The sequence below is a fragment of the Carcharhinus amblyrhynchos genome, chromosome 13 (genome assembly GCF_965287045.1).
Source record: "Carcharhinus amblyrhynchos chromosome 13, sCarAmb.v2.hapA, whole genome shotgun sequence".
NCBI classification, from domain to species: domain Eukaryota; kingdom Metazoa; phylum Chordata; class Chondrichthyes; order Carcharhiniformes; family Carcharhinidae; genus Carcharhinus; species Carcharhinus amblyrhynchos.
This window is the reverse complement of record NC_137336.1, coordinates 23,411,056-23,437,443: the sequence shown is the minus strand read 5'-3', so window position 1 is coordinate 23,437,443 and position 26,388 is coordinate 23,411,056. Positions and strand designations below refer to the sequence as shown.

At 39.7% G+C, this 26,388-nt stretch overlaps 1 protein-coding gene across 4 annotated transcripts in view; it reads left to right on the top strand.

Moving 5' to 3' along the window:
• Window positions 1-26,388, top strand: part of LOC145351767 (gamma-aminobutyric acid receptor subunit alpha-1-like) — a 46,627-nt gene that overhangs the window by 5,277 nt on the left and 14,962 nt on the right. For all 4 annotated transcript variants that reach the window (XM_080201389.1, XM_080201388.1, XM_080201390.1 and 1 more), the window contains exons 4-7: window positions 1,921-1,988; window positions 2,637-2,857; window positions 17,940-18,022; window positions 22,369-22,512. In XM_080201389.1, the coding sequence (XP_080057515.1) occupies window positions 1,921-1,988; window positions 2,637-2,857; window positions 17,940-18,022; window positions 22,369-22,512 (516 nt within the window). The remainder of the gene's footprint in view (window positions 1-1,920; window positions 1,989-2,636; window positions 2,858-17,939; window positions 18,023-22,368; window positions 22,513-26,388) is intronic.

Genomic DNA, 26,388 nt, shown 5'->3' with positions numbered 1-26,388 from the left:
ATGCAGTATGTAGAGACAACACAAGTTGGTAGTAAGATGCAGCAAATCAATCATTGCAATTAATAAGCTCAGTCGAAAAAGTTCAAGTTAATGAAGACATCAAGACTATTAAGAATTGCCGTACCATTATTGTATATTGGCCCTTTCAGGAGTGTGACAAAATTGTAATTATAGAGAACTACAGCAAGTGAAGTTTGACTTAGTAAAGGCAAGGTGTGATTTACTTAGGGAGAAAACGGCTGATGCAGAAAGCTTTTTTTATTAGTGTCACAAGTAGGCTTACACCATACTGCAGTGAAATTAGTTTGAAATTCCCCTAGTTGCCATGCCTCAGTACCTGTTCAGGTACACTGAGGGAGAATTTAGCATGGCCTTGGAACCTAAACGGCACATCTTTCTGACTGTGGGAGGAAACCGGAGCACCCGGACGAAACCCACGCAGACATGGGGAGAATGAACAGACTCTGCACTGACAGTGAACCAAGTCTGGAATCGATTCCACGGTGAGGCAGCAGTGCTAACCACTGCACCACTGTGCTGTCCAATTTTACCCAAAAGTGTGTAAAATGAGTGACTGGTTCATGAGACACATGGGAGATGCTACAAGAACATCCACAAGGCAGACTCTCAATGCCAGAAAATTAAGCGAAGAGAAAGGACCTGAAAAAGATGGTGTCAGAAAAGTAATGTTAAGACATGTGAAATATTACCTGATATCAAGCAGTAACTCCAAAGCCTGACTTGGAATAGTCAATTAAAAATCAGACCCTCTGAGACACTCTGAGTTAATATAGCGAGAAATACGATCAAATGTGTTTCTCGCTCAGACGTGATTCTTGGTGTATTGACTCAGAGTATCGAGGTATCTGGTTTTTAATTAACTATTCCAAGTTGGACTCTGAAGCTATTTCTTGATAACAGGTAATATTTCTTATACCTTAACACTGCTTTTCCGAAACCATCTTTTTCTGGTCCTTCCCCATAGCTTAATTTTCACATTGTCACTTTAACTTCGTACTTTATTCTTCAATCATTAGCCTTCTAACCAGAGGAACATATTAATTATGCATTGCTTAAAATAGCTGAAGGATGGCAATTAAATTATCCCGAATCTTTTCAAAACCACCAGGAAAATAAATGAGAATTGATTGTTTAAATTGTCAGTTAGCATTTTGGTATAATTTGCTTTAGGTACAGGTGTGAATATCTAATTTGAAATGCAAATCTCATGTTCAATATCCGTATGTAATTGCACGTATTGTGCCATTGACCTGTATAATTTCAACATCTGTGATGTGGAATTACATAAAGTACACAGCACTGAAATGGGCCATTTTGCCTTGGGTGTAGGGTTTTAATGCCCATACCAGCCTCCTCCCATTCTAATTCAACCTTCTATTTTCTCCCCTCATGTACTCATCTACTTTTCCCTTAAATGCCTCTGTGTTTTTATCATTCAACCATTCCCTGTGATAGCAAACTTTGCATTCAAACCACTTATGAATAATCCCTAGTTTCTACAAGTGGGCACATATTCCCTACTATACATTGTTATCTTTTAGGGTCAAGCTTTCTCTTTTGAAGAGAAGAGTTCCTCCTTGATATATTTGACTCTTCAACTGGTTGGAACATGCTTACATCTCCTATTCAAAGATGTCAGTTAATGTACCCCACCCTAATTTCAGTTTTGACAATGTTTATTGACATGTTTGATAACTTTGGGTGGATATGAAACTATCAATGACAATCATTGCTTAGATACTTTTTTCAATCCCAGAAATGTTTGAAATGTTCACGATTAATGCTAAATAGCCTCGGTAAAGCAATAGAACTTGTTGTCCAGGATAGTCTTGCTGGTAGCTTGAATTAGGCAAGAAGTGTTGAGAGACAGTAAACTACCCTGTTTTGATCCTTCATCAGAGCGGATAACACAAGTCAAGACTGACATCTATGTAACGAGTTTTGGGCCTGTCTCAGATACGGATATGGTAGGTATCAATTTTTCTTGATTTGTAATAAAACCCGGGGCTGTCAATCAACACACTAATTAATGGTGATATTTTTATCTCTTCTTTTTGTTAAACCTTTGAATAAAAATGGTTCTTCAGCGCGACCTTTTGTGATATTTATCAGGCACATTTAGCAAATTCTCCTGTTATGCAAAGAGCGCAGACATTAGGAAGAAGCGCACATTGATGCAGTGTCTCAGTTTTTAGGGATCAGTGTGAATTTAATTTGTGTCTTTTCATATTTAAAATATCCTGCTGGAAAGCTCCAAAGGACAGTAATCATGCATATATTGGCTATGCAGTCAATGGAATCTATGAGGGTAATGTTTCCAGTATTAATACATAAAACATTATTTAATGATTCACATGCTGTCGTCGAGAAACAGTGAAATGGAGGAGAAGTAGATGTTCTCAAAACCTAGAAGCAAATGTGTTATTATGCAATCGCCTCTCAGTCATTATGGAAATTCATGCAACTGACATTGAATTATTTGTAAGTGATGGAGTTGTGTTTCAGTTTTAAGAGTGTGGCTTACAGTTATTATATTTCTCCTGTAACTATTCAAGCGCACGTCTGTGGTAGTGATTGCATGAATGTAAAGATTTGGAACCTATCCGTTTCTGCAGGAATACACGATAGACGTGTTCTTTCGCCAGAGCTGGGAAGACGAAAGGTTGAAATTCAAAGGGCCCATGACCATTCTTCGTTTAAATAATTTGATGGCCAGCAGAATCTGGACCCCAGACACCTTTTTCCACAATGGGAAAAAATCAGTGGCTCATAATATGACCATGCCCAATAAGTTGCTAAGGATAACTGAAGACGGAACGCTCTTGTACACAATGAGGTGAGAGAAGAAACCCTTCTGACAACATTAATCTGTCGTAAACGTTACTAGTCATTCTGTGAGGCATGCCTGATTAAACAAATGGTCAGTTGTATGAGGTTGAGCATTGCACGTTTGGTAGATTTATTTCAATAGCCCTCAAATAAATTTGATTTATTATTGTCACATGTATTGGGATACAGTGAAAAGTATTGCTTTTTGCTGCTATACAAACAAAACATAACATTCATAGAGTATATTGGGGAGGCAATGGCCTAGTGGTATTATTACTAGACTATTAATCCAGAAATGCAGCTAATGTTCTGGGATCTGGGTTTGAATCCCACCATGGCGGATGGTGGAATTTGAATCCAATGAAAAATATCTGGAATTAAGAATCTACTGATGACCGTGAAATCAGTGCCAATTGTCGGAAAAACCCATCTGGTTCACTAATGTTCATTAGTGGAGGAAATGTGTCATCCTTACCTGGTCAGGCCTACATGTGACTCCAGATCCATACCAATATGGTTGACTCTCAACTTCCTTCCGGCAACCAGGGATGGGCAATAAATGTTGGCCAGCCAATGATGCCCATGTCCCAGGAATGAATATATAAAAGAAGGAAAGGATAGGATGCATAGTGTTGCAGTTAGATAAAGTAAAGAGGAAGTTTAGCTTAATATATGATAGGTCCATTCAAAAATCTGATGGCAGCAGGGACAAAGGTGTTGATGAGTTGGTCGGTACCTGATGTCAGACTTTTGTCTGTTTCTCGTGATGGAAGAAGGTGGAAGATAGTATGTCTGGGGTGTGTGCTGTCTTTGATTATGCTGGCTGCTGGCTGCTTTTCCAAGGCAGTGGGAAGTGTAGACAAAGTTAATAGATGGGAGGCCATAGGGATGGGAGTTACCATAGTCCTGAACTGTCTTAAGTTAACCTAGCTGTGACTATAACACTATATTCTGTACGCTCTCCTTTCATTCTCCCCTATGTACTCTATGAATGGTATGTTTTACTTGTATAGCATGCAAAAAAAAACTTTTCACTGTATACCAATACATGTGGCAATAATAAATCAAATCAAATGTGACCATAGGCTGGGCTCCCTGACTGGTGGCGATTTTAACATGAGCAGCATCACACCTCAGGTGAGGGGCAAGGGCTTTACAAATAACCTCTGCCAGTAAAAAGAATTGAACCCTCACTTTTGGCGTAATGTGCATCACCAACCAGAGGTCTAGCCAACTAAGCTAACCTTTAGTACTATCATAAAGAAGTACGATGACTTTGGAATGTCATGGGACAATCATTTAAAATTAGCGTACAGATACTAATTATGATTTAATCTAAGTTATTTATGGATAATTAAAATCATTCATTTTCATTATCTACTTTAACACTAGCCACTTGTCATATCCTAGATTCTAGAGAACAGTGTTTGCCTCAGGTTTTGTAGCAGCAGTAGTTTTTCTCTCAGAAGTTCCTTCCCTACCATTGTTGAAAAATTATGGCAGTCTTTTGAACGAGGCCTTAAATGAACCAAGTTTCTTGTAGTTTTACAGTATTGAGTCTGTTCGAAAGAACCAATTTAGCATGCGCAAAAAAAACTAAGAAAAATTAATTCTTTGTGTTATTATTTGTTGATTTTTTTCACTCATCCATTGGTACTGCACATGGCTGCTGCTTAGGGGACAGATGTTTTAACTCTTCCTTATCTTACCATGATAATTTACAGGTTATTTATTAGTGTCAACTAAGTGTTTTGGCTTACATTAACACTAGCATAGAATTTAGCATGGTCCAGTGCACCTAACCAATATGTCTTGAGGACTGTGGGAGGATTCCAGAGCACCTGGAGGAAACCCATATACAGACATGGGGAGAGTGTGTAGAAACCGCAAAGACAGTAACCCAAGCCAGGAATCAAACCCAGGTTTCTGGCGCTGTGAGGCCATCGTGCTACTCCTAATGTCGTTCAAAGTAAGCATTAAACTAAGCCATCATCTGTATGTTCCAATGCTTAAAGTATATACTTAAGGATCTTACAAATACTATTCAAGGGCATGGCAGTCTCTCAGTCTTCATTGATATTCCTCAATCAATGAACTTGCCCCCACTCCAAAAAAAACTAGATTAACAGGCCATTGCCATCTGTAAGACATTGCTGTGCACAAGTGATTGCCAAAACTATCCCAAAGTGCAAAATAATTGTTTACTCATACAACTGTATAATTCCATATTTTGTGAAGCTTTTTTGGATGGTTCTGAAAAATGTAGTATGTTATGTAAGTGACATTTCTTTCTCTCCATCTCAGTGAAATTGTGGATATAAAATGCTACCCTCATGTTGTCACTGGAGTGGAATGTTATGATGCTTTCTGGAGGTCCACTTTTCTCCAATTGTTCACTCTTGGACTGATCCATTTAAAGAGTTTCCTTATAAAGAATGTGAAGAGTTCTGTTTCCTTGAGATTCAGCAACATAGGATGGGAAGTAGCTTGGACTATTAGGATTGTGTACAGTAAAAATACCCCAGAAGGGGTTTTTCGTTTTAGTTCTACTAAATGCGATTACACAGAATACAATCTGAAACTTTACATGGTGATAGTATTTCGGAAGGAAGCTGATAAATGTCAATTTCAAATAATAATAGGCATTGAGAGACATCTTCAAAGACTGATAGGTTGTGGTCTTCATTCCTGCTCCACTGAGCTCCCAATTCTAGCTATGCTGCAAAGTAATTGAACAGGGGGCAAACAACTCCCTGCAGAGGAAAGGAAAATTGATGCACAATTTTACTGCTTCCGTGCTTCTTAATGTCAAGTCAAGAGGGATATTGGCAAATTGGAAATTGACTACTCATATCAATTTGGATGTGCTGTTTGTATGACGATTGCAGTTTCTAGCTTGTAACTTGAACATCAAGACGAAGCAATTTCAGAATTACTCTCATATATCTGCTACATGTATGATATAATTTGGTGAGTGGTTGAAGTCTTCCTTTGTGGTGATGGTGATCTGTGACCTAGTACATATTGATGGGCTGTGCCATCAATGTGTGATAGCTGATCTATGACACTGGTCATACTGATGGATTAATAATTGTGATGTAGTCAATGCAAATTTATACATGATAATCCACAAGCAATTACTAGGGAATAACTTGGTTGGTAAATCAGTTTGTAAAATTTTGTGTATCGTTCATGCATTATTGTCAGGCAAATGATTGCTTAACTTTTAGTTTCAGTACAATTATAACAATATAAGCTGGATTATGGAAGCTAGGGAGGAAATTGTGGGTGCCCTAGCTGAGATATTTGAATCATTGAAAGCCACGGGTGAGGTACCTGGACATTGGAGAGTGGCAAATGTTTTGCCTTTGGTCAAACAGGGCTGAAAGGAAAAGCTTGGGAACTACAGGCCATTGAGCCTCATTCTGTGGTGGAAGGTATTTTGAGAGACAGGATCTACAGGCATTTAGAGACGCAAGGACTGATCAGGGACAGTCAGCATGGCTTTGTGAGTGAAAAATCATGTCTTACAAATTTGATAGTTTTTTGAAGGGGTAACCAAGAAGGTAGATGAGGGCAGTGCAGTTAATGTTGTCTATATGGACTTCAGTGAGCCCTTTGATAAGATATTGCACAGTAGATTGTTGCATAAGGTTAAATCTCACAGGATCCAGGGTGAGGTATCTAAATGGATATGAGGGTGGTTGTAGAGGGTTGTTTTTCAAACTGGAGGCCTGTGACCAGTGGTGTGCCTCAGGGATCAGTGCTGGGTCCACTGTTATTTGTTATTTATATCAATGATTTGGATGAGAGTATGGTTAGTAAGTTTGCAGATGACATCAAGATTGGTGGCGTAATGGATCCCGATTGCAACAGGATCTTGATCAATTGGACTAGTGGGCTGATGAATGGCAGATGGAGTTTAACTTAGACAAATGCGAGGTGATGCATTTTGGTAAATTGAACCAGGGCAGGACTTACTCAGTTAATGGTAGGGCATTGGGGAGAGTTACAGAACAAAGAGGTCTAGAGGTACATGTTCGTAGCTCCTTGAAAGTGGACAGAGTAGTGAAGAGGGCATTCAGCATGCTTGGTTTCATCAGTCAGAACACTGAATATAGGAGTTGGGATGTCTTGTTGAAGTTGCACAAGACATTGGTAAGGCCACACTTGGAATACTGTATACAGTTCTGGTCACTCTATTATAAAGAGGATATTATTAAACCAGGAAGAGTGCAGAAAATATTTACTAGGATGCTACCAGGACTTGATGGCTTGAGTTATAAGGAGAGGGTGGATAGACTGGGACTTTTTTCTCTGGAGCATAGGAGGCTGAGGGGTGATCTTATAGAGGTCTATAAAATAATGAGGGGCACAGATCAGCTAGATAGTCAATATCTTTTCCTAAAAGTAGGGGAGTCTAAAAGGGCATAGGTTTCAGGTGAGAGTGGAGAGATACAACAGTTTCCAGAGGAGCAATTTTTTCACACAGCAAGCGGTGAGTATCTAGAACAAGCTGCCAGAGTTGGTAGAGGCGGATACAATTTTGTCTTTTAAAAAGCACTTGGACAGTTACATGGGTAAGATGGGTATAGAGAGATATGGCCAAATGTGGGCAATTGGGATTAGGTTAGGGGTTTAAAAAAAGGGCAGCATAGACAAGTTGGGCCGAAGGGACTGTTTCCATGCTGTAAACCTTTATGACCCTATAGTCAAGACAAAGAATTAATTGTTCAGATAATCATTTATATCACCTCAAATCTGACATTAACATTTCCAGTAAAGTAGCTTCTGATGGAACCTGCACTGCTAGAACTCCCCCCAATGCAAGCATTCATTTATACAAAGCCGGGGCAGATTACCATATGCACTTATGGAAGAATGAGAGTTTCTAGTAAACGTAAAAATTTTAAGTTAAGCGTATCATAAATTAATATGGTTTATTTCATTACTAGTGCATTGCTTAAATATTTGTCCATCTGAGGGTTAGTTAGCTCAGTTGGCTGGACAGCTGCTTCATGGTGTAGAGTGATGCCAACAGCATGGGTTCAATTCCTGTATTGGCTGAGGTTACTCATGAAGGCTCTAGCTTCTCAACCTTGCCCCTCACCTGAGGTGTGGTGATCCTCAGGTTAAATCACTGCTAGTCAGTTCTCCCCCTCAAAGGGAAGAACATCCTATGATTGTCTCGGAACGTTTATCAAAAGATGCTTTCATTACAGAATTATAATAATTTGAAAATGAAACAAGATATCCTAATCTTATTCTTAGGAAACCTTAACTTTTATATTTGATTCCAGCATTAGAGTAAGTATAAGGTGTTTTATTCCAGGTATGATTCTCGGGACCACCAGGAAGCTTTTATCAAAACAAACTTTATTTAAGAACACTGTTTGAATATAACAAAAATAATTAGCATAATATTTACCAATTAAAATTAACTATTGCTCTAATTTAGCAGAATCCCCCATAGGCATAAATCCCTTCCTTAGAAGCAATTAGCACAGAAACCAAAATGCTTACATGGGTACTGGACTTTTGGCCTTTTAACAACTCTGGAAAGTGATCCAGACAGATACTTTTGTCCTAATTTACATGCAGCAAACTCCAGAGAAACTTTCAACCCCAACTGTAGAATCTGAGAGGAAGAGATTTATTTCCTAGCAGATTCCAGTCTCCAGACCTCAGATAGAGCAAGACATACAGAGAAAGTGACTTCTCCCTTAAGACTCCAAGAAGCAGACCTCTTGAGTTCTCTTTGAAAGCCCAGCTGTACTCAGTTGTATGATCTTCCCTGTCAATCAACCTAATCAAGCCCTACTCTGTAATATCCCAGGGGAAATACGAAACAACAGAATTCTGCATTAGCTCAGTTCAAAGCAAACATTGTAACAATTAAGATCAATTATGCTGCTGCAGTGACAATGCAGTGACGTTGATTCCAGATAACATGGCTCCGAGTGCGTAGATCAGACCCTGAACAGGAAACTTGACTAAAATATATTTCTTAAAGACACAGTATTATCACATTGGAAACAATGAACTAGAAAGAATGTTATTGGTGAGAAGTATTTGATTTCAGTATGATTCCAAGCACAGACTCAACTGAAATCAGAATAAACATAGATTTTTATTAACAGTAGGCTCAATAACACAACCATTACACATGAAGTCAACTCCCCAACCAATAAACCTATCATTAAAACTTAAACTGGCAAAAGTGTCACATAGAAACTGTGATCCAAAACATCCAATTTTCATCTCATCCTTTATTAAGTCTATCTTATCTCCATTGTCTTGCTCAATATACTGACTTCAAAATTTATGTTCCCTCCTTCATAAACGTTGTGCCTTGACCCACTCTTCCTCTGTAACCCTTTTCAAGCTATGTACCCCATCTTACACCCTCTGCTATAGTGAAGTGCTCCTCATTGTGCATTCTGCAGCCCTGCTCACCAGTGAAGCCAGAGCCTTAAATGATTATGCCCTTCAGCATAATCCTCTCTCCTAAAATCCTCTCTCACATCATTTGCCTCACCTAAACAAAACCTCCACAAAAGCTGTCTTTGCAACCATGTCTAAGGCCATCATTCCTGGTTTCTGTTCAGTGTTTGCTCAGCATTTTGTGGAGTACCTTGAGATGTTTTACAATTTGTATATCATTCTTTTCTTCAGCCCTGCAACAGAAATTATTGTGCTCTTAGAGTGAATGACAACTTAAGATGCAGCCTATTCCTAGAAAGGCCTTCAGAGAAACTTGAACAAAAGTGCCTTGATAAAGAAATCATAGACCAAATACAATGTCTGTTGAATAACTCACCTCCCGTTGCCCCAAAGCCTATCTAACATCTACAAAAGGCAAGTCAGGAGTGTCATGGAATTCTCTTCACTTGCCTGGATGAGTGCAGCTCCAATAAAAATCAAGAAACTCAACACCATGTAGCACAAAGTAGCCGTTTGATTGGCACTCCATGTACCACCTTGAACATTCACTCAATCTGTTACCAAGGCATCATGGTAGCAGTGTGTATACAATATGCACTGCAGCAACTCACCAAGACTCCTGGGACAGCACCTTCAAAATTTACGTTTCTTACCACCTTTAAGGATTTGGTTACCTGATCAGCCCGTGACGTTATGGGCTACCTCACGGGCTTGCTTCAGTGTAAATCCAACTACTGCGGAGTACACAGCAACCAGATAAACCTGTTTTATTGTTACACCCTTAACCCATGTGCTATTACTTTCTATTCCTTTATCCTGCAATAAAATATAGTGGGCGGGCTTTTACAGCCTCGCCCAACCCAAGACCAGAAAATCCTGCCCAAGGTCGATGAACATTTCCACTGTTCGTCCCTCACCTGCTCAGATTCTGTGGCGATTGGGGCAATAGAATTCTGGCAGGTATATTTATACAAATATAACAGGATCAAAAGAAAACTGGTGACGAGGAGCAAATATTAATTCTTAAACTAAAAAACAGGAAGAATCAAAATAGCACTTACCATTGGAAAACAGTGGGAAGTCCGACATGGACAAAATCAACGATAGGCTAAGCAAGAGCACCAAACATTTGACCAGTCAGGTTTTGTGCAGAAAAGAAGGTCCCCAGTTATACAGACACTCTGAGGGATTCATGTCGCAGAGTTTGTCATTTGTACCATTAGAATAGGCACAGATGTAGAATTGGAGAGAAAAGATTTTTGCACTACAGTAAGTCTTTGAATAAAAATAAATGCTACAGTTGGCTCACATTGCCATTGAATTAAAACCATTTTTCACCAAAGGTGCTGTTACGCAGCTTACTACGCTAGTGAAAAATTATTGAAAATGTTGGTGCCATTGTGCCATTCAAGGAAGAAGCTAAGAATTGAAAGTCTTAGATAGAAAGATTTCACTGTTATATCCAAGCCAGTAAAATAACCAGTGATATTTTAGTCCCTGTTTTCCTAAGCACTGTTGGCAGTAAAACTTTTCATTTACTCAGGAGCTTGGTTGAACCTGAGAAACCTGGTCGAAAACGCATCAAGAATTAACCAGAATCTTAGAAGATCATTATGTCTCAAGACCATTGACCATGGTGAAGTGTTTTTGATTTATTGAAAAGAATCAGCTTGATGGAGAAATTATCACGCAGTTTCTCATCCTGAAATGCCTCACAGAGCATTGTGAATTTGGTGACTCTTTGGTTGATACTATTTGAGACAGACTCAGCTGTGGCCTTAGAAATAAAGCTATACTCAAAGATTATTAGTGGAACAGAATTTAGGGTTAAAAACAGCCTTGGGGATAGCCATTTCAATGGAGCTTGCCGTAAAAGAGTTTTCACAGCTAGGAATGGCAAGAGGATCCTTAATGTGGGTGCCACCCAGAGGAAGTCTACCCAGCAACAAGTGTGCCATCGCTGGACAAACATGGACTGAGTGCTGGAGCAAGAACAGACAATGCCAAATTTGTGCCAAGGTTGGTTACATAGCCAGGGCTTGCTGGAAGGAACCAACTTCTGCAGTAGAGTGTCTCTAAAAACAATCACATGCCAAAGAAAAATAAAACAAATTTCACCAAAGTAATTTATAAGACTGAAGAAAAACACAAGATAAATGAAGACCCTACACACAAGCTTAATGAAGAATTAATGCTGTGCGTATTAGCTATTCAGATGAATCACACCGATTTTGGGTAATTCTAAAACTGAATGGGAAATCAATCAAAATGGAAGTAGACAAGGGTGCTGCTGTTTCCCTAATTCTTGAGACACCTACAAACAACACCTGACGGATCTAACCTTAAAACCTACAAATGTTATCCTGAGGATCTGCTCAAAAAATAGTGCCTCTCTGAGGATACATCACTGTCATAGAGCTAAGTGGGCAAACCATGAAGCTGCCACTCCATGTCGTCCAAGGAAACTTTCCAGTTGTCATTGGTCATTCTTGGCTAGAGAAGTAGAAGTTGAATTGGAATGCAGTGAACGGATTAGTGGATTCTAGAAGAAACTTAGAAAGCATCTTGGAAAAATACAATAGTGTATTCAAAGATACACTGGGATCAATGAAAGGAATTCATTCAGTGTCATTCAAGATCAAACTAAAAAGCCAACCTAAATGTCTCTAGGTCAGAACAGTACCTTATGCTATACGTCCACAGGTAGAATCAGATTTGAAGAGACTCATAGACACAGAAGTTCTAAGTCGTAGAACTTGTCACTATCAGTGACTGGAACGCCCCATAGTGCCTGTAATGAAACAGGACTTCGTATTTGCGGAGCCTTCAAATCAGCAATCAATCTCATTCTCTGTGGAGATCGATACCCATTACCATTGTTAGAAGACTTATTTGCTGTCCTAGCAGGAGAAAATAGTTCAGCAGAATCGACTAGTCATAGACTTACCTGCAAATGAATGTTGCAACTAAATCTTGACACCTGCTTACTGTCATCGCTCATAACGGCCTTTTCCACCACAAACGATTGCCTTCTGGAATTACATCAGCTTTCTTTCAGCAGTTAATGAACTAGATTTTGAGCGGTCGACAATGTTATCTTGGTGACATCTTAATTACGGGCTGAAATAAACAAGAGCATTTCAGTAATCTAGAAACAATGGTCCAAAGTTTTTTGACATATGCACTGGAATTTTCCCATACCGTCCACCACGGGAATTGTAACGGGGGGAAGGGGGTGCGGACTGTGCAAAGGTCCATTGACCTCGGGCAAGATGTTCCAGTCTTGGGGCGAGCGCAACTAGGAAATCCCACCCATGGTGTGTCAGGAAAGATGAATGTGATTTCTTCCAGGCATCTATCCAATATCTAGACCAAATCAAACCTTTGAAAGCAAAGTTTTATACAAAGAACCTCAGAAGATGGAAACTATCATGGAAGTCCCACGGCCAACAAACGTAACACAACTGAGATCCTTCCTGGGGTTAATAAACTTTTATGGAAAGTTTGCTCAAATTTAGCAACCCTACTTAAACCACATCACAACTTGTTATGCGCTGAAGAAGCATGGCATTGGGCACCAAATTGTGAAAAGGCTTACAACACAGCCAAAGGAGTGCTGAAGAAGTCAGAAGTGGTGGTACATTTCAACCTGAGGTTACCATGACAACGTGCCTGTGATGCATCACCACGTAGAGCAGGTGTGGTGGTGTCACACATACTACTTCTGGAGAAGAAAGACCAAGAAGAAAGAAAGATTTTTGCATTGCGTACCTTAACAAGACTGAATCAAACAATGCACAGTTGGAAAAAGAAGCATTGAGCTGTATTTTTGGATTAAGAAAGATCCATCAATACCTTTTATGGTTATCTTTTCACATTGTTGATGGACCACCGACCTTTAACAACCACCTTCGGGTCATATAAAGGTATTCCATTGCTCACTGCAAGCAGAATTCAGCAATAAGCATTAGTACTGTCAGCTCATTTGTACTAAATCAAATATTGTCAGTCTGAAAGCTATGTCATTGCAGACTCATTGTCACATTTACCTTTGCCTGCAGGACACACACCACCAAATAATGTTTCCGATATCTTCTACATTTTGCAAATAAGCAATGTCCCAATGACTGCCGCTAAACTCTAATGACTTACCAGAAATAGTCCTGTAATGGGGAAGGCACTGGGAATGATGTGAAAGGAAAACGGGAACACATCCTGATTGAAAGCCAGAGGCGAGATTCTCCAGTCTCCCAGCCACGTGTTTCCCATTGCAGAGGTGGCACATTGTTTGCGAGTATTATCACCATCAATACCAGAATCACCTCAGGCTGTATCACCTTTCTCTCCACCAGAAACTGTAACTATGACTTTGGATCAAAAGCTGACCCTGAGATTGCTGATGAATCTATTGCTATTAGTCTACCTTCTGCTGAAGAAACTGTTGCACCTTCCAGGGTGGAAACACCTACTACAAACCCTGAGAGTGCCTCAGATTCCTGATGTGCCTAAGTACCCAGTGTGGAACAGATGCTCCCAGATCGTTTTGCTTATTAACTATGTTAAAGTTACTGTGTAATGATAACTTGCTTGCTAATGTAAGGATATCATAGTTATTCATTGTCGTGGAACCTTAGAAGTAAAGGGGGAAGGATGTTGCACATTAAAATTAATATGTGTTGCATGGTCCATTTAAGTATTGAACCATGTTATTAGCCTGTGACATCATCGTTGATTTTGTGGGCTTTATTCAGTCTAGATCCAGTTGCTGTGGAGTACACAGGTACCGAAAAACCTGTTGTTAGACCCAAAACCCATGTGCTATCACTTTCCATCCTCTTATCCTCAACAGTTGTTACAATCATATTATATCCCTACATACCTAGTATTAACTAGCGCAAGATATGTCTGTATGTACTTCAGGACTACACAAGAGCTGTAAATCTGGTGACAGATGGCTAAAGAGGTATAAAGAGGACTCTGGCTATCTACATTAAAGAAGACCATGCTGGGTGCTCTTTTCTACATTCTGACTCTGTATCTGGTAGAGACATGCAGAGCCTGATACAGATCTTGTATTTTCAGTTGGAAAATGCAACTTCTTCAATTGGAAGAAGTATTTGAATCACCCTCAAATCGGTATGGTTGCAAAGGAAATGTAAGGCTGCTGAAATAGATATAGGGTGGGATTTTACTATATTTTGTTCTAGTGCTGGGCGGACTTGAAACTGGGAGAGTTTCAGAGCCATCTATGGGGCATGTTTTTAGACCTCCCCCACGTGCACGCTGCTGGCAAAATTCTGAGCAAACCTGTTGCTCGCTGCAGAAGCCTGTGGGTGAGGCTTAATGTGCCTAAGAGGCTGCAGAAGGAGGTACTGCGCCTGTGCAGGCCTCTCTTGCTGCACATGCGCATTAACAGTAGCAAGGGTCTGACAGGCAAAGAGCTATCAGGCCCCTGATAGTGCAGGCGGCCTGAAGCAACTCACCCCCCCCCCCCCCCCCCCCCCCCACAGCCCCCCCCACTCCAGGTGCCAGGATGGCACTGCTACTCTGTCACTGCCCAAGGAGCACCTCCCTTGCTCTCGGTCTCCCTGGGGTGGCCTCAGTGGCTTCCGGTTGCACTGGTGAGGCCAAGTCCACTAGAGAGCCTGTCTGTTTCTTGCTGGTGAGATCATAAAGGTGGGTGGGCCCGGATGATTGTGCGCCAGGCTTGTTAATGACATGTAAATGCTTATTTAAATAAATGTCAGTAAATTAACCTGCTTCTCATCCATTTCCACTGAGGAGCTGACTGCACTGGGAATCTGGAGCTCATAAAATGGTGCCGGTCATGAAAACCCAGTGCCAATTGCGCTAAGAGCTTTACCCCCCACTTTACAACCGCATAAATGGTTGCAACGCAGTGGTAAACTTCCAGCCACTGTGTCAGTAGTGTTGTAAGACATCATTGTACAATGCATTTTAAAAGAAGACCAAACTCATTTTTAAACCAAATCTCAGCCAGCTTTTACCGATCAGTCAGTTCATTCCTGTGCATAAAACAATCATTGCATGATGCCAAAATCACATGGAGATGGTAGTGTGGTGGTAATGTATTTGGAATGGTAATCTGGAGGATAATTAATTCTCTGGAGACACAGGTTCAAATCCCATCTTGATGACTGATGGAATTTAAATTAAATTAATAATCTTGGAATTGAAAGCTTGCCTCAGTAATGGTGACCATGCCAACTATCATCGATTGTTGCAAAAACCCATCTGTTTCACTAATGCCCTTTAGCGAAGGAAATTTCCTTGTCTCTCCCATATGTTTTAAGGTTTATTTATTAGTGTCACAAATAGGCTTACATTGATACTGCAATGAAGTTACTGCAAAAATCCCTCAGTCGCTACACTCTGGCACCTGTTCGGTACACTGAGGGAGAATATAGCATGACCAATGCACCAGTATGTCTTTCGAGCTGTGGGACAAAACCAGAACACCTGGAGGAAATCCATGAGACAAAGGGAGAATGTGCAGGTTCCACACAGACGGTGACCCAAGCTGGGAATTGAACCCAGGTCTCTGGCACTGTGAGGCAGTAATGCAAACTGCTGTGCCACTGACTCCAGTAATGTGATTGAGTCTCAGCTGCCCCCTGCAATGGCCTAGCAAGCCACTCAGTTCAAGAGACAGTTAGGGATGGGCAACAAATGTGGGCTTTGTCAGCAACACCAACATCCCACAATAGAGTAAAAATAAAATAATTTTCTCACTCATTCATTCAGTAGAGCACAGCTCTCTGAACTGTATTCCCTGATATAATCTATCAATTGTTCATTGTAACTGTGGATGGGATTCTACGGCCTTGCAAATCCCAAAACCGTAAAATCCCATCCAAGGTCAACGGACCTTTACATGCTCCACCCTCCCCCTCTCCGATTCCCGTGGCAGGTGGGCTGGTAAAATTCCGGCCTATCTCTTTTTATTGATAGACATATGTTTAGGTGTTACTATTTGATCCTGATGGTCTGTCTTAATGATGATTCATGATGCATTGCAATTTTACTAATGGCTGTTTACATGCCAAGCTCAAAATGTATGAATTTTGATCTCGCTGAAGGCTACCAATCTTTTATGTGTTCATATTAATGATTTATGTTGGTAGTTATATATTTTATAGAATCATAGAATCCCTACAGTGCAGAAGGAGGCCATTCAGCCCATTGAGTCTGCACCTAGCCATATATACTAGATGATTCCATGAAAGTGATACATGAAAGATATACTACCTTTATTGTTTTGGACTATATAACATATTATAAATTATCTTCCAACTTATAAGAAAAATGTTTATATTTCATTTCTAGTTATACAACAATTTATATTCATGTAAACCACATTATATAATTTAGATTGAAATGTATCTAAAAATAATGGACCTTAATTTGATGTCAAAATAATTGTGTGGGTTATGGCACTACCATTATTTATGTGTAATGAATTTAAGCAAGGGGCAGATACATTACATCCAAAATTTGCTATCTGAGTACATCACAAAAACAATACCTTACTACCTGTTTCATTGTTTAACTGCAATGAATCATGTGAAGTTTCTGTATTTGGACAACAGACATGAACTAAACTAGCTCTCGAAAGTTATATCTCATCCATTTCAGACTAAATACTGTGGTAATGACATGTGAAGTACTAATTACTGCCAATTAACCCCTCTGGTACTGCAACAAGTACACTGTACTATACACTATAACAAGTATCAATTCTCATTCCTTGAACTTTTAATTGTTGTTAGAGATTATAAAAATGTAAAATTTTTCTTTCAATTTCCTTAATCTTTATTTTTGGTCTCGTCTTCTCTCTCTCTCTTTCCTAATCTAATATTTCCTTCCCTACCTTATTCTCTTCTTTTTACCTGATTAGCAACAGATTTGACCAACTTATAGTCATTGAATGTAATTTTTTTGATGGGATATCCCACGAGTTGCCCTGTTCACTTAAACCCTTTGCTGCATCATTAGCAACTTGAACGTTCAGGAACTTTCTGTGCAAAAAAAAAGCCTAAACATACAAGAGCAATTCAAACCAATGACAGACATCGTTAGATACCCTGCGTAGCAAATTAGCATCCAATTATGTTTCTATTAATATCATATCACAGTGGTAAAACAATGAGACTAAACTGCTTGAGCTGATGTTTTGGAGCAATAGAATCACAAAAATATTCAACTAAATAAATGCAAATGTTTGAATTTATTAAGTATTAGAACTGATATTTATAATGGCACTCTACATTATTTTGGCTCTATTTATAATATATAAAGGAGAGAAATTTGTTCCATGTAGAGTCACTTTGAACAATGCTGCACAGATTTGCATTGAATTTCCAGGGGCAGGCAATGCCACAGGCTGAGCTGGGAGTTATCAGTGGCATTTGAAGTGACACTGTACAAACAAAAATCTCCCGACAATGTTTCATCCTTGATCTATTTTTCCCCCCTGCAGTATTATTGTTATTATGCTATATTTCTCTTTTCATAATGTATTTTGTCATTTTGCTGTTCTTACACTTGTTTATTGCACGTTAAAATCTTCTGTGTAATTTCAATATCTGACCAGGTATTTACAACCTATATTTATTTACTTACAGATTAACCGTTCGTGCTGAGTGTCCTATGCATTTGGAAGATTTCCCAATGGATGCCCATGCATGTCCTCTAAAATTTGGCAGTTGTAAGTAAACATTGGACAATTTCTGTTGCTTGCTGTCGGCATTACAGTGGGTGTAGTGGTCGTTTCTTAGCAGAATGGACTTTGCAGTCAAGAGCAAGGCACATTCAAAGCATAGGTCCAGAATTATTACCATCATTGCCTTTTAATTTGTACATGTTCACTGTTAGGACCAATGTTCAAGGAAGTCCATTCTTCAGCATCCTTTTTAAAGAAGATAGGGTTATTGTCAAGACGTTTTTCTAGTGAAAGCAATTTCATTATAATGACTTATTTTAAAGAAATGTACCAATGAGATATAATTAGAACTAACATCCCATAGTTTGATTGTTTTAATGGGAAAGATATTTGGATTGCAATGCTTAAACATATTTAGGCAGTTTCCAATCAGTGAGTACATGCATCTATTATTGAGCTCCATTCACGACATATTATTTACAGGTAAGTTAGAATATCAGGGTGGAATGTTATGGAGGTGAAGAAGGGGGGTCAGCATCAACTTTCCAATGGGCACCTTTACCCAAGCACTATCACTGTAACTGCACATATTTACCCTGCTAATCCCCCTACCTACACGTCTTGGGTCATTAGGGGGCAATTTAGCATGGCCAGTCCACATAACCTACACATCTTTGGGCTGCCTGTTGAGAGCTACTGGCCAGCTCTTGTTGCCAGGAGTTAGTAACTAGGCAGGGTATAGGACCCACATTTTCCAATGCTGGGTTCCTTGATTTGACACTGGGGAGTCCTCACATGGGGAGTCCTCCAGCTGCGACTTGGTTAATACCAGCAGGAGCAGGATGAGACCTAGAAGTAGGCCTTAACTGCACAAATATCAGGATTCCACAATTTACTGTCTATTGGAGGAATTTTCCAGCTTCGCTCGTCCTGAAACTGGAAAATCCCACCCAAAGTTAACTGACCTTTCTGTGGTCCGCCCCTTATCCGCTGTGATTCCCGTGGTGAGCGGAGCAGGAAAATTCGCTCCCTTGCCTTTTGTTGCAAAAATTTGTTTAGGGCCAACTGATGTGGCAGGTTGGCTCTGTGATTGCTCTACACGCTATAGAAAGGAACAATCATCCTTTTTGAATCTTTAGATTTTGTTACTTAATGTCCTCTTGAGTCTCCTAAACTCTAAACCATGAAGTTTATATTTTCAGTGTGAAGTTCCTCGGTGGCAAATTTACTCACATGAATTATTCTCTGTGGGGACCAGTTGAAAATGTTACCCTGTGGACATTCTTTCAACATAGGTCTTTCCTTCCATGCCTCTATAGATATTGTAATTAGAACAAGTGCCTAATTTTAGAACAAACGAATATTAAATATTCCCACAATTTTAATTGTTACTTGTTTGTTCAGTAATTTTGTAGATTTGTTAAAGAAACTACGGGCAGGATTTCCTGGCCTCGTTCGAGTGAGAACGGAAATTCCCGCCGATGTGACCATTGTCCATTTCCATTGTCCGCCCCTGGCCCGCTCCGATTATGTGGCGGGCAGGTCGATAGAATTCCGGCATTCAATGCGGATGTATAATTTTTCCAGTTTTCTATTTTGATTAATATATTAAGCTTTACTACAAATTTGGGGATGAGTTTGAAATTTATCCGGTTCATAGTGGACATTAGCAAATTAACAGTCTATTTCACTTTCTATCTGATTTTCCTATCCACATGTTTGTGGGCGGAACTTTCTCGTCCTGCTCGCCACAGAAATCGTAGTGGGCAGGACACAGACCATGCAAAGATCTGTTGACCTTGAACTGGAAGATCTCACCCTTCGTTTTGAAATAGCAAAAATATATTTGTATAGTTTTATATGGTACCTTGATGAAACTGATTTTTTTTTAAATCATTTTTCTAAGCTGTCTTATACTCCTTGACTGCTTTTTTTTTGTGTCAGCTATGGCTCAGTTGATAGCATTCTCATCACTGAATCATTTCCGGTTCTCTCCAGGTTTGAGCACAAAAATCAAGTTCAATACCTCAGCATAGTACCGAGGGGTTGCTGCACTCTCAGATGCATTTCCTTTCAGAGGTGATGTTGAACCGAGGCCCTGTCTGCCTGCTTGGATAGATATCAGAGATCCCATGGCACTAATTCGAAGAAGAGCTGTGTGTTTACCCCAACATTCTGGCCAACATTTACCCCTCAACCAACATCACAAAAACAGATTATCGGCCCATGATCACATAATTGTTTGTGGGTGCTTGCTGTGTGCAAATGAAGTGCTGCGTTTCCCACATTCCAACGATGGCAACACTGCAAAGCAAGTGCGTTATTGGGTGTAAAGTGCTTTGAGACTTCCAATGGTCGTGAAAGCACTATATAAATACAAATCTTTCTTTTATTTACATTTAGAACCTTATATAGAATCCCTACAGTGCAGGAGGCCATTCAGCCCGTCGAGCCGCACCGACAGCAATCCCACCCAGGCCCTATCATCGTAAACCCTGCTAATCCCTCCAACATCAATATAGCATGGTCAATCGACCTCACACGCACACCTTTGGAGTGTGGGAGGAAACTGGAGCACCCAAAGGAAACCCATGCAGATATAGGGTGGGCAGGGAGGGGAGTGGGGTTGGGGGGAGGGGGGGTGTGGCGGAGAATGTGCAAACTCCATACAGTGACTCGAAGTTGGAATTGAACCCAGATCCCTGATGCTGTGAGGCATAACCAAAGTGCCACTGTGTCACCCATATTTCATATGCAAAAATGCACACATATTGCTGGATTATTCGTTTCTTGCTTCACTGTTGCAATATTCAGTTTGTTTTCCCCAGAAAAATTTCTGAAATCACAGGCACTTATCTGGACCCGCGGAGATGCCAATTACCTTCCATATGACCTCAATATGGTCATTAAGGATGTATAACTCAGGCAGAAAGTGTGAGCAGATTATTTAATCACAGCAACAATCACAATCAAGCTTGGCTGTTTTCTCACTTGACATCTATTTATGCAGCATGGGTCAATTAACTGGTCAGCAGTGGAGACAGTAATCTTCTCTCCTCCAACTGAGACTGCCTCTCAAACGCTCTTGTTGCACTCTAACTCTAGATATCAATTAACTTGCACTGGGGCAAGAAAAGTAAAGTTTAAATTTAAATTCTTATTGCAATAACAGGAATATTTTAGAGCACTACAATATTAGAGCTAACTTTCAAACATCACGATTAAGGGTTAATGACTTTATCAGAGTTCAGGCTTGGAGGGGTTATGGAGCTAAATCAACAAGTGGGGAGTTAATTAATTCTAAAATCACAGCATTGCAACCATTAATATGTTGGTTTCTCAGTCTGCCATTTCCAAATGCATTCTGTATTTTTAGTACAATGAGCCTGATCATTGAAATACACAGTTTCCATACAGAACCATTTTTTTACTTCAAAAGGTCACATTCTTCATGAAAGAAGATGTTTGATAATGTTACCTGGTATTTTTGTAAACACGAGGCAATAATCCAAATTGTTTTTCCCATAATGTGATGGCTGTCTAATGAGAAAAATCATTTTTACTTTCCATCTTAAAAAGAAATAGTCAAACATCTCATCATTAAGATGTCTCCCCTTTAACTACAAGTGCGATGAAGAAGTTATAATATTTCAATGATAATATACTTTCAAGAGGAGTAAAATTTCTTACTCATAAGACTTGATTTGATTTGCACTCAACCAGTTCTTTGAGAACTTTTATTTCACATTTCATCCAATAATATTCCTCCTCTTTTTTATTTTACAAAGCATTCTTCCCCAAACGCATTTTCATATGTGTCAATTATCATATTTCAATTTTAAACATGGGAAGAACACCGTGGTTAACCTTTTGGTTTTGCTGCTGTGTAACTAACTTCTGGATTGCATGAAAGGATGCACAGATTTTAGGGTACACTTACGCAACAACTGTAGGGTCAGTGTGAGCAGTTCTGCTTAATGTCTACATAGTTTCTGAACTTAGATTTAATACAGGAGATAACTGAGTGAAAGTAAGGTTAGACTCTCTTTCCTAAGGAACATCATTGTTCTTTGCTCCAGAGTTCACTTGAGTTCTGATTCCAGATTTACACCATAACTTTAAAAACAATCTGCCCTTCTGCGATTATTGTTCTACCAGTATATTCTTAGCCTTCATCCATTTGAAAATACTTTAACTGGTTTTTAGCTCTCCTTAACTGTCTGGTAAAGAGTGGCATGGGGAAATAAGAGCCTATTAAATTGTGACAGATGAAGTGAACGGGCCAGTGAACTGAGTTTCTGCAATTGTTCATTGTGCAAAATTTGCAGCTATGCTCACAATGCTGTGATGGACTCACCAATTAACCCATTTCACCTTCTATTTCTGAACAGATGCATACACAACGTCAGAGGTTGTGTATACATGGACACATGGAGCATCCCAGTCAGTTGTTGTGGCTGAAGATGGTTCTCGATTGAATCAATATGACTTAATGGGACAAAGCGTGGGAAAAGTTATTATTAAATCCAGTACAGGTTGTATATTTATACATATATAAAATACACATACTTTATAAAAATGGCCTCTGATTTAGTGTCAGCCTTTGCACTGCTTCAGTGTAACACTGAATAGCATTATTATCAATTGGGCTCTTTGGAATATGATAGCCATTCAGAGATGAGGCACAAATGGTTCATTTTATAATATAGAAATCATGTAATTGTTCTGAGAACACATGCTCATCCAGTTACAAAGCCCTTAAGGTAACAAAATACTGTGACCTCTTATCTTACGCACATGGTTTTTGACCCTGTTTGAGTAAATGCAAAACCCTCTCTGTAATTTGACCAACACAATCAGTGTCTGATGTGATATATTTTGTTCATGGCTCTCATAAGCTTTGGTAACAAATTGAAATAATATATCCCAATACATGTTCTTGTATTACTTACATACTTCTCCCCCAGAGACTTCTTGTGGTAAGAGCTGGAATTCTCCAGCCGTTCATGCCGGCAGGGTTCTCCAGTCCTGCCGACAGTGCACCCCCACATGCAGGTTTCCTGCTGGCATGGGGTGACATCGATGAGAATGCCCATTGACAACAGCAGGACCAGAGAATCCCACCACTAGCAAACAACGCACCACCTCCCACTGGCAGGAAACACGTAGCTGGGAGGCTGGAGAATCCTGCCTGTGAGGAAGAGATGAGTAGGACTGTCTTATCAGATTGATTGGGCAGATGGACATACATTTTACATCTCTACAAATCATTTATTCAACAGATTATGGGCAATTATTTTATATTTGAGAACATGGATTTTAACAAGCACCAAATATTCAAAATTGCACCAATCAATAAGTGCTTTGATACTTTCCAGATTTTATTAAAATGAAGAGTAAAATAATCCCACTGGTTAAATTTCAAGTGAAATGAGACCAAAACAAAACAAAATGCCATTGACTCAGCAATAGCAGCTTTGATAAGCCTTGGTTGAACATGGTGTTTGGGTTGTAGTGTCTTTGGCGATAAAGAAACTCCAGATTCAACATTTCCCAACAGTCTAATGTTTTATTCTCCAGTATATTCTATACTTCATACATATGAACTCGGTAATGAAAAGACAGTAGCCCAAAATGTTGCATTCAGTAATGGTCTCAGCGATTAAATGGGAGCACTCCAGGACAGTCTGAGCTGGGTGCCTGATTGGGATGAACAGAAGACAAAGTGACAGATGTATTCAATGTGAACTCTGTTAGTGCTTAAAATATCATATAATGTAACAGCTTGAAATCAATCATTTTTCATATGGGTGACATTTTTAGACACTCAAATTACGTAAGTGCATCTTCGGTCCCACTTACATACTGCTTTCTTTGTTTGACAATAGTTTAATTATTAGGTTAGCATAAATATACCAGGACGGTGGAATGCTGATGCAAAATTTAACATAGTGAAAGCCAGCAGCATTGCTGTTCAATTTCAAAAGTATGTGTATTTCTAGTGCAAAGTAGTGATCCCATCTTGTTGTTGCATTAACTCCCAGGTCTGGGTTTACAGTCTCGGGTCAGGAGTGCAGAAGCAGGACATTTCCTTGCTCTATGAGCATGACCAGGGGAAAAGAGGCCCAGACCGTCAACTTTTCATTCTCTGGGAGGCAGGCTGGAATATAATTCATAAATCTGCCTCGGTGCACCAGCAATTGGTTGAATTTATTTTAAAAAAATCAATAAACAGCCCTGCAGCCTCACCCCTTCTTGTCTCCCCACACACTCCACATGCTCCATCTATTCCAACTCATGTCACTCTATGCTCCTATACTCACCCCTATGATTCCTCATACCCTCTGTGCCAACAAATACCCACATATTCATCCCAGTAGCTCTTTATAGCCCCTCTACCAACTTAGTACATAAGAACATAAGAAATAGGAGCAGGAGTAGGCCATCTAGCCCCTTGAGCCTGCCCCGCCATTCAATAGTGGCTCAGTTCCACATTCCCGCCCTCTCCCCATAACCCTTAATCCCCTTGCCTATCAAAAACCTATCAACCCGCGTCTTAAAAATATTGAGCGAGGCAGCCTCCACCACTTCAACGGGCAGAGAATTCCAGAGATTCACCACCCTTTGAATGAAGAAGTTCCTCCTCAACTCTGTTCTAAACCGCCCCCCCTTTATCTTGAGGCTGTGCCCTCTAGTCCTACTGTCCTTTCTGAGCGGGAAGAGCCTCTCCACCTCTATCCTATCCATCCCATTCAACATCTTATACATCTCAATGAGATCTCCCCTCATTCTTCTAAACTCTAACGAGTACAAGCCTAGTTTATTCAGCCTCTCCTCATAGTTCAACCCCCTCAACTCCGGAATCAGCCTAGTAAACCTCCTCTGCACTCCCTCCAAGGCCAAAATATCCTTGCGTAAGTGCGGCGACCAAAACTGCACACAGTACTCCAGCTGCGGCCTCACCAGTGCCCTATATAGCTGCAGCAAGACCTCCCTACTTTTATATTCAAAACCAACCCATACTACCCACACACAACCCTTTGACCTCGCACACTCCATGCCTATTCATCTATTATCCACCATAGACAAAATTTAGGAGTCATGCTGATATAAAATATATGGAAAATCCTTTAACTAATCTCTTATGAAGATAAACATTTATAATCCCTACCCAGTTGGAGCCATCAATCAAACTGATCACTTATCAGGCACCCCGATGTGATAATTTTAGGTTGTAAAATCAGTCATGCAGCACATATAAGGACAATCCTCAGGTCTATGACAACAGAGTGAAATTCAAGCACCATTTTTTTAAGCTTCGCGCTATTTAAAATTTAAAGCCTAGAAGAACTAATTGATTGCTCTATAGTTCTGATGAGCTTTAAGAGTTTCAAAGGGTTTTGACAGTTGTTTGACAGCTTAAACAGTTCCAATGATTTTATGCGTTTTTTACTCACAGTCATATCTACTTTTAATAATCTCAAAGGGCACTTGGCTTATCCAAAGGGTGCCTTGCCTCTCCCAGAGGTTCCTTACCTCTCCCAAAGGTGTCCTGGGACCTTTTCCAAAGGAATACCTTGCCTCTCTAAAAAGATGCCATGGCTATTCAAATGAATCCACAAAGTTCAGACATGCTTTTATCCGGTCTAACCTGCACACTTCAGATTTCTGACACCTACCTCACCAAAATCACATGTAAGTGGAAGCAGCTGGTGATTTATATGGTCAGATGAATGCTAAGTATTGGTTAAAATCTCATCCGAAAGATGGTGCAACCAAAAGTGCCAGGTATCAGCCACAATGTTGTATTCACATATCCAGATCAGGCAGTCAACTCACTACCTTTTGATTCAGAATTGATTGCTACCATTCAGCCACGGTTGACACCTAAGATGTACCATTTAAAAGATATTATACCCAACGTAACCTGTGGTGCAACATTTCAGAAATTTTTCATACACAGAGTAGGTACTTTATTTTTGATGGAGAATATTTAATTCCTTTGTTTAACATATATTTGTGGGAGAAAGTATTTATAGAATACTTTTATATTCCAGCCTGCCTCCCAGGGAATGGAATGGAATTTTTATTTTTTCATCCAGTGATAGTATTATGCATTCCTAACTTTGATTTGCAATAGACTAATTACAGAATAAATACCCTAACATTATCTGATCTGATAGGTCAAAAAAACTTCCGCATCACCTGTATCACAATTATATTTCCTACACTTGTGATCCTTTTGATTAACATTTTACTTATAGCGATGAGATCATTATATTTGGATCATGAGAACAATTTCCATTGTTATCAGCAGCAATTGTGTTACTATTTTCAATATATTTTATTTAAATGGGACATTTCCTGCCTATTGTATTGACAGTTTTGTGAAGGAATAGCCTACACTTGAT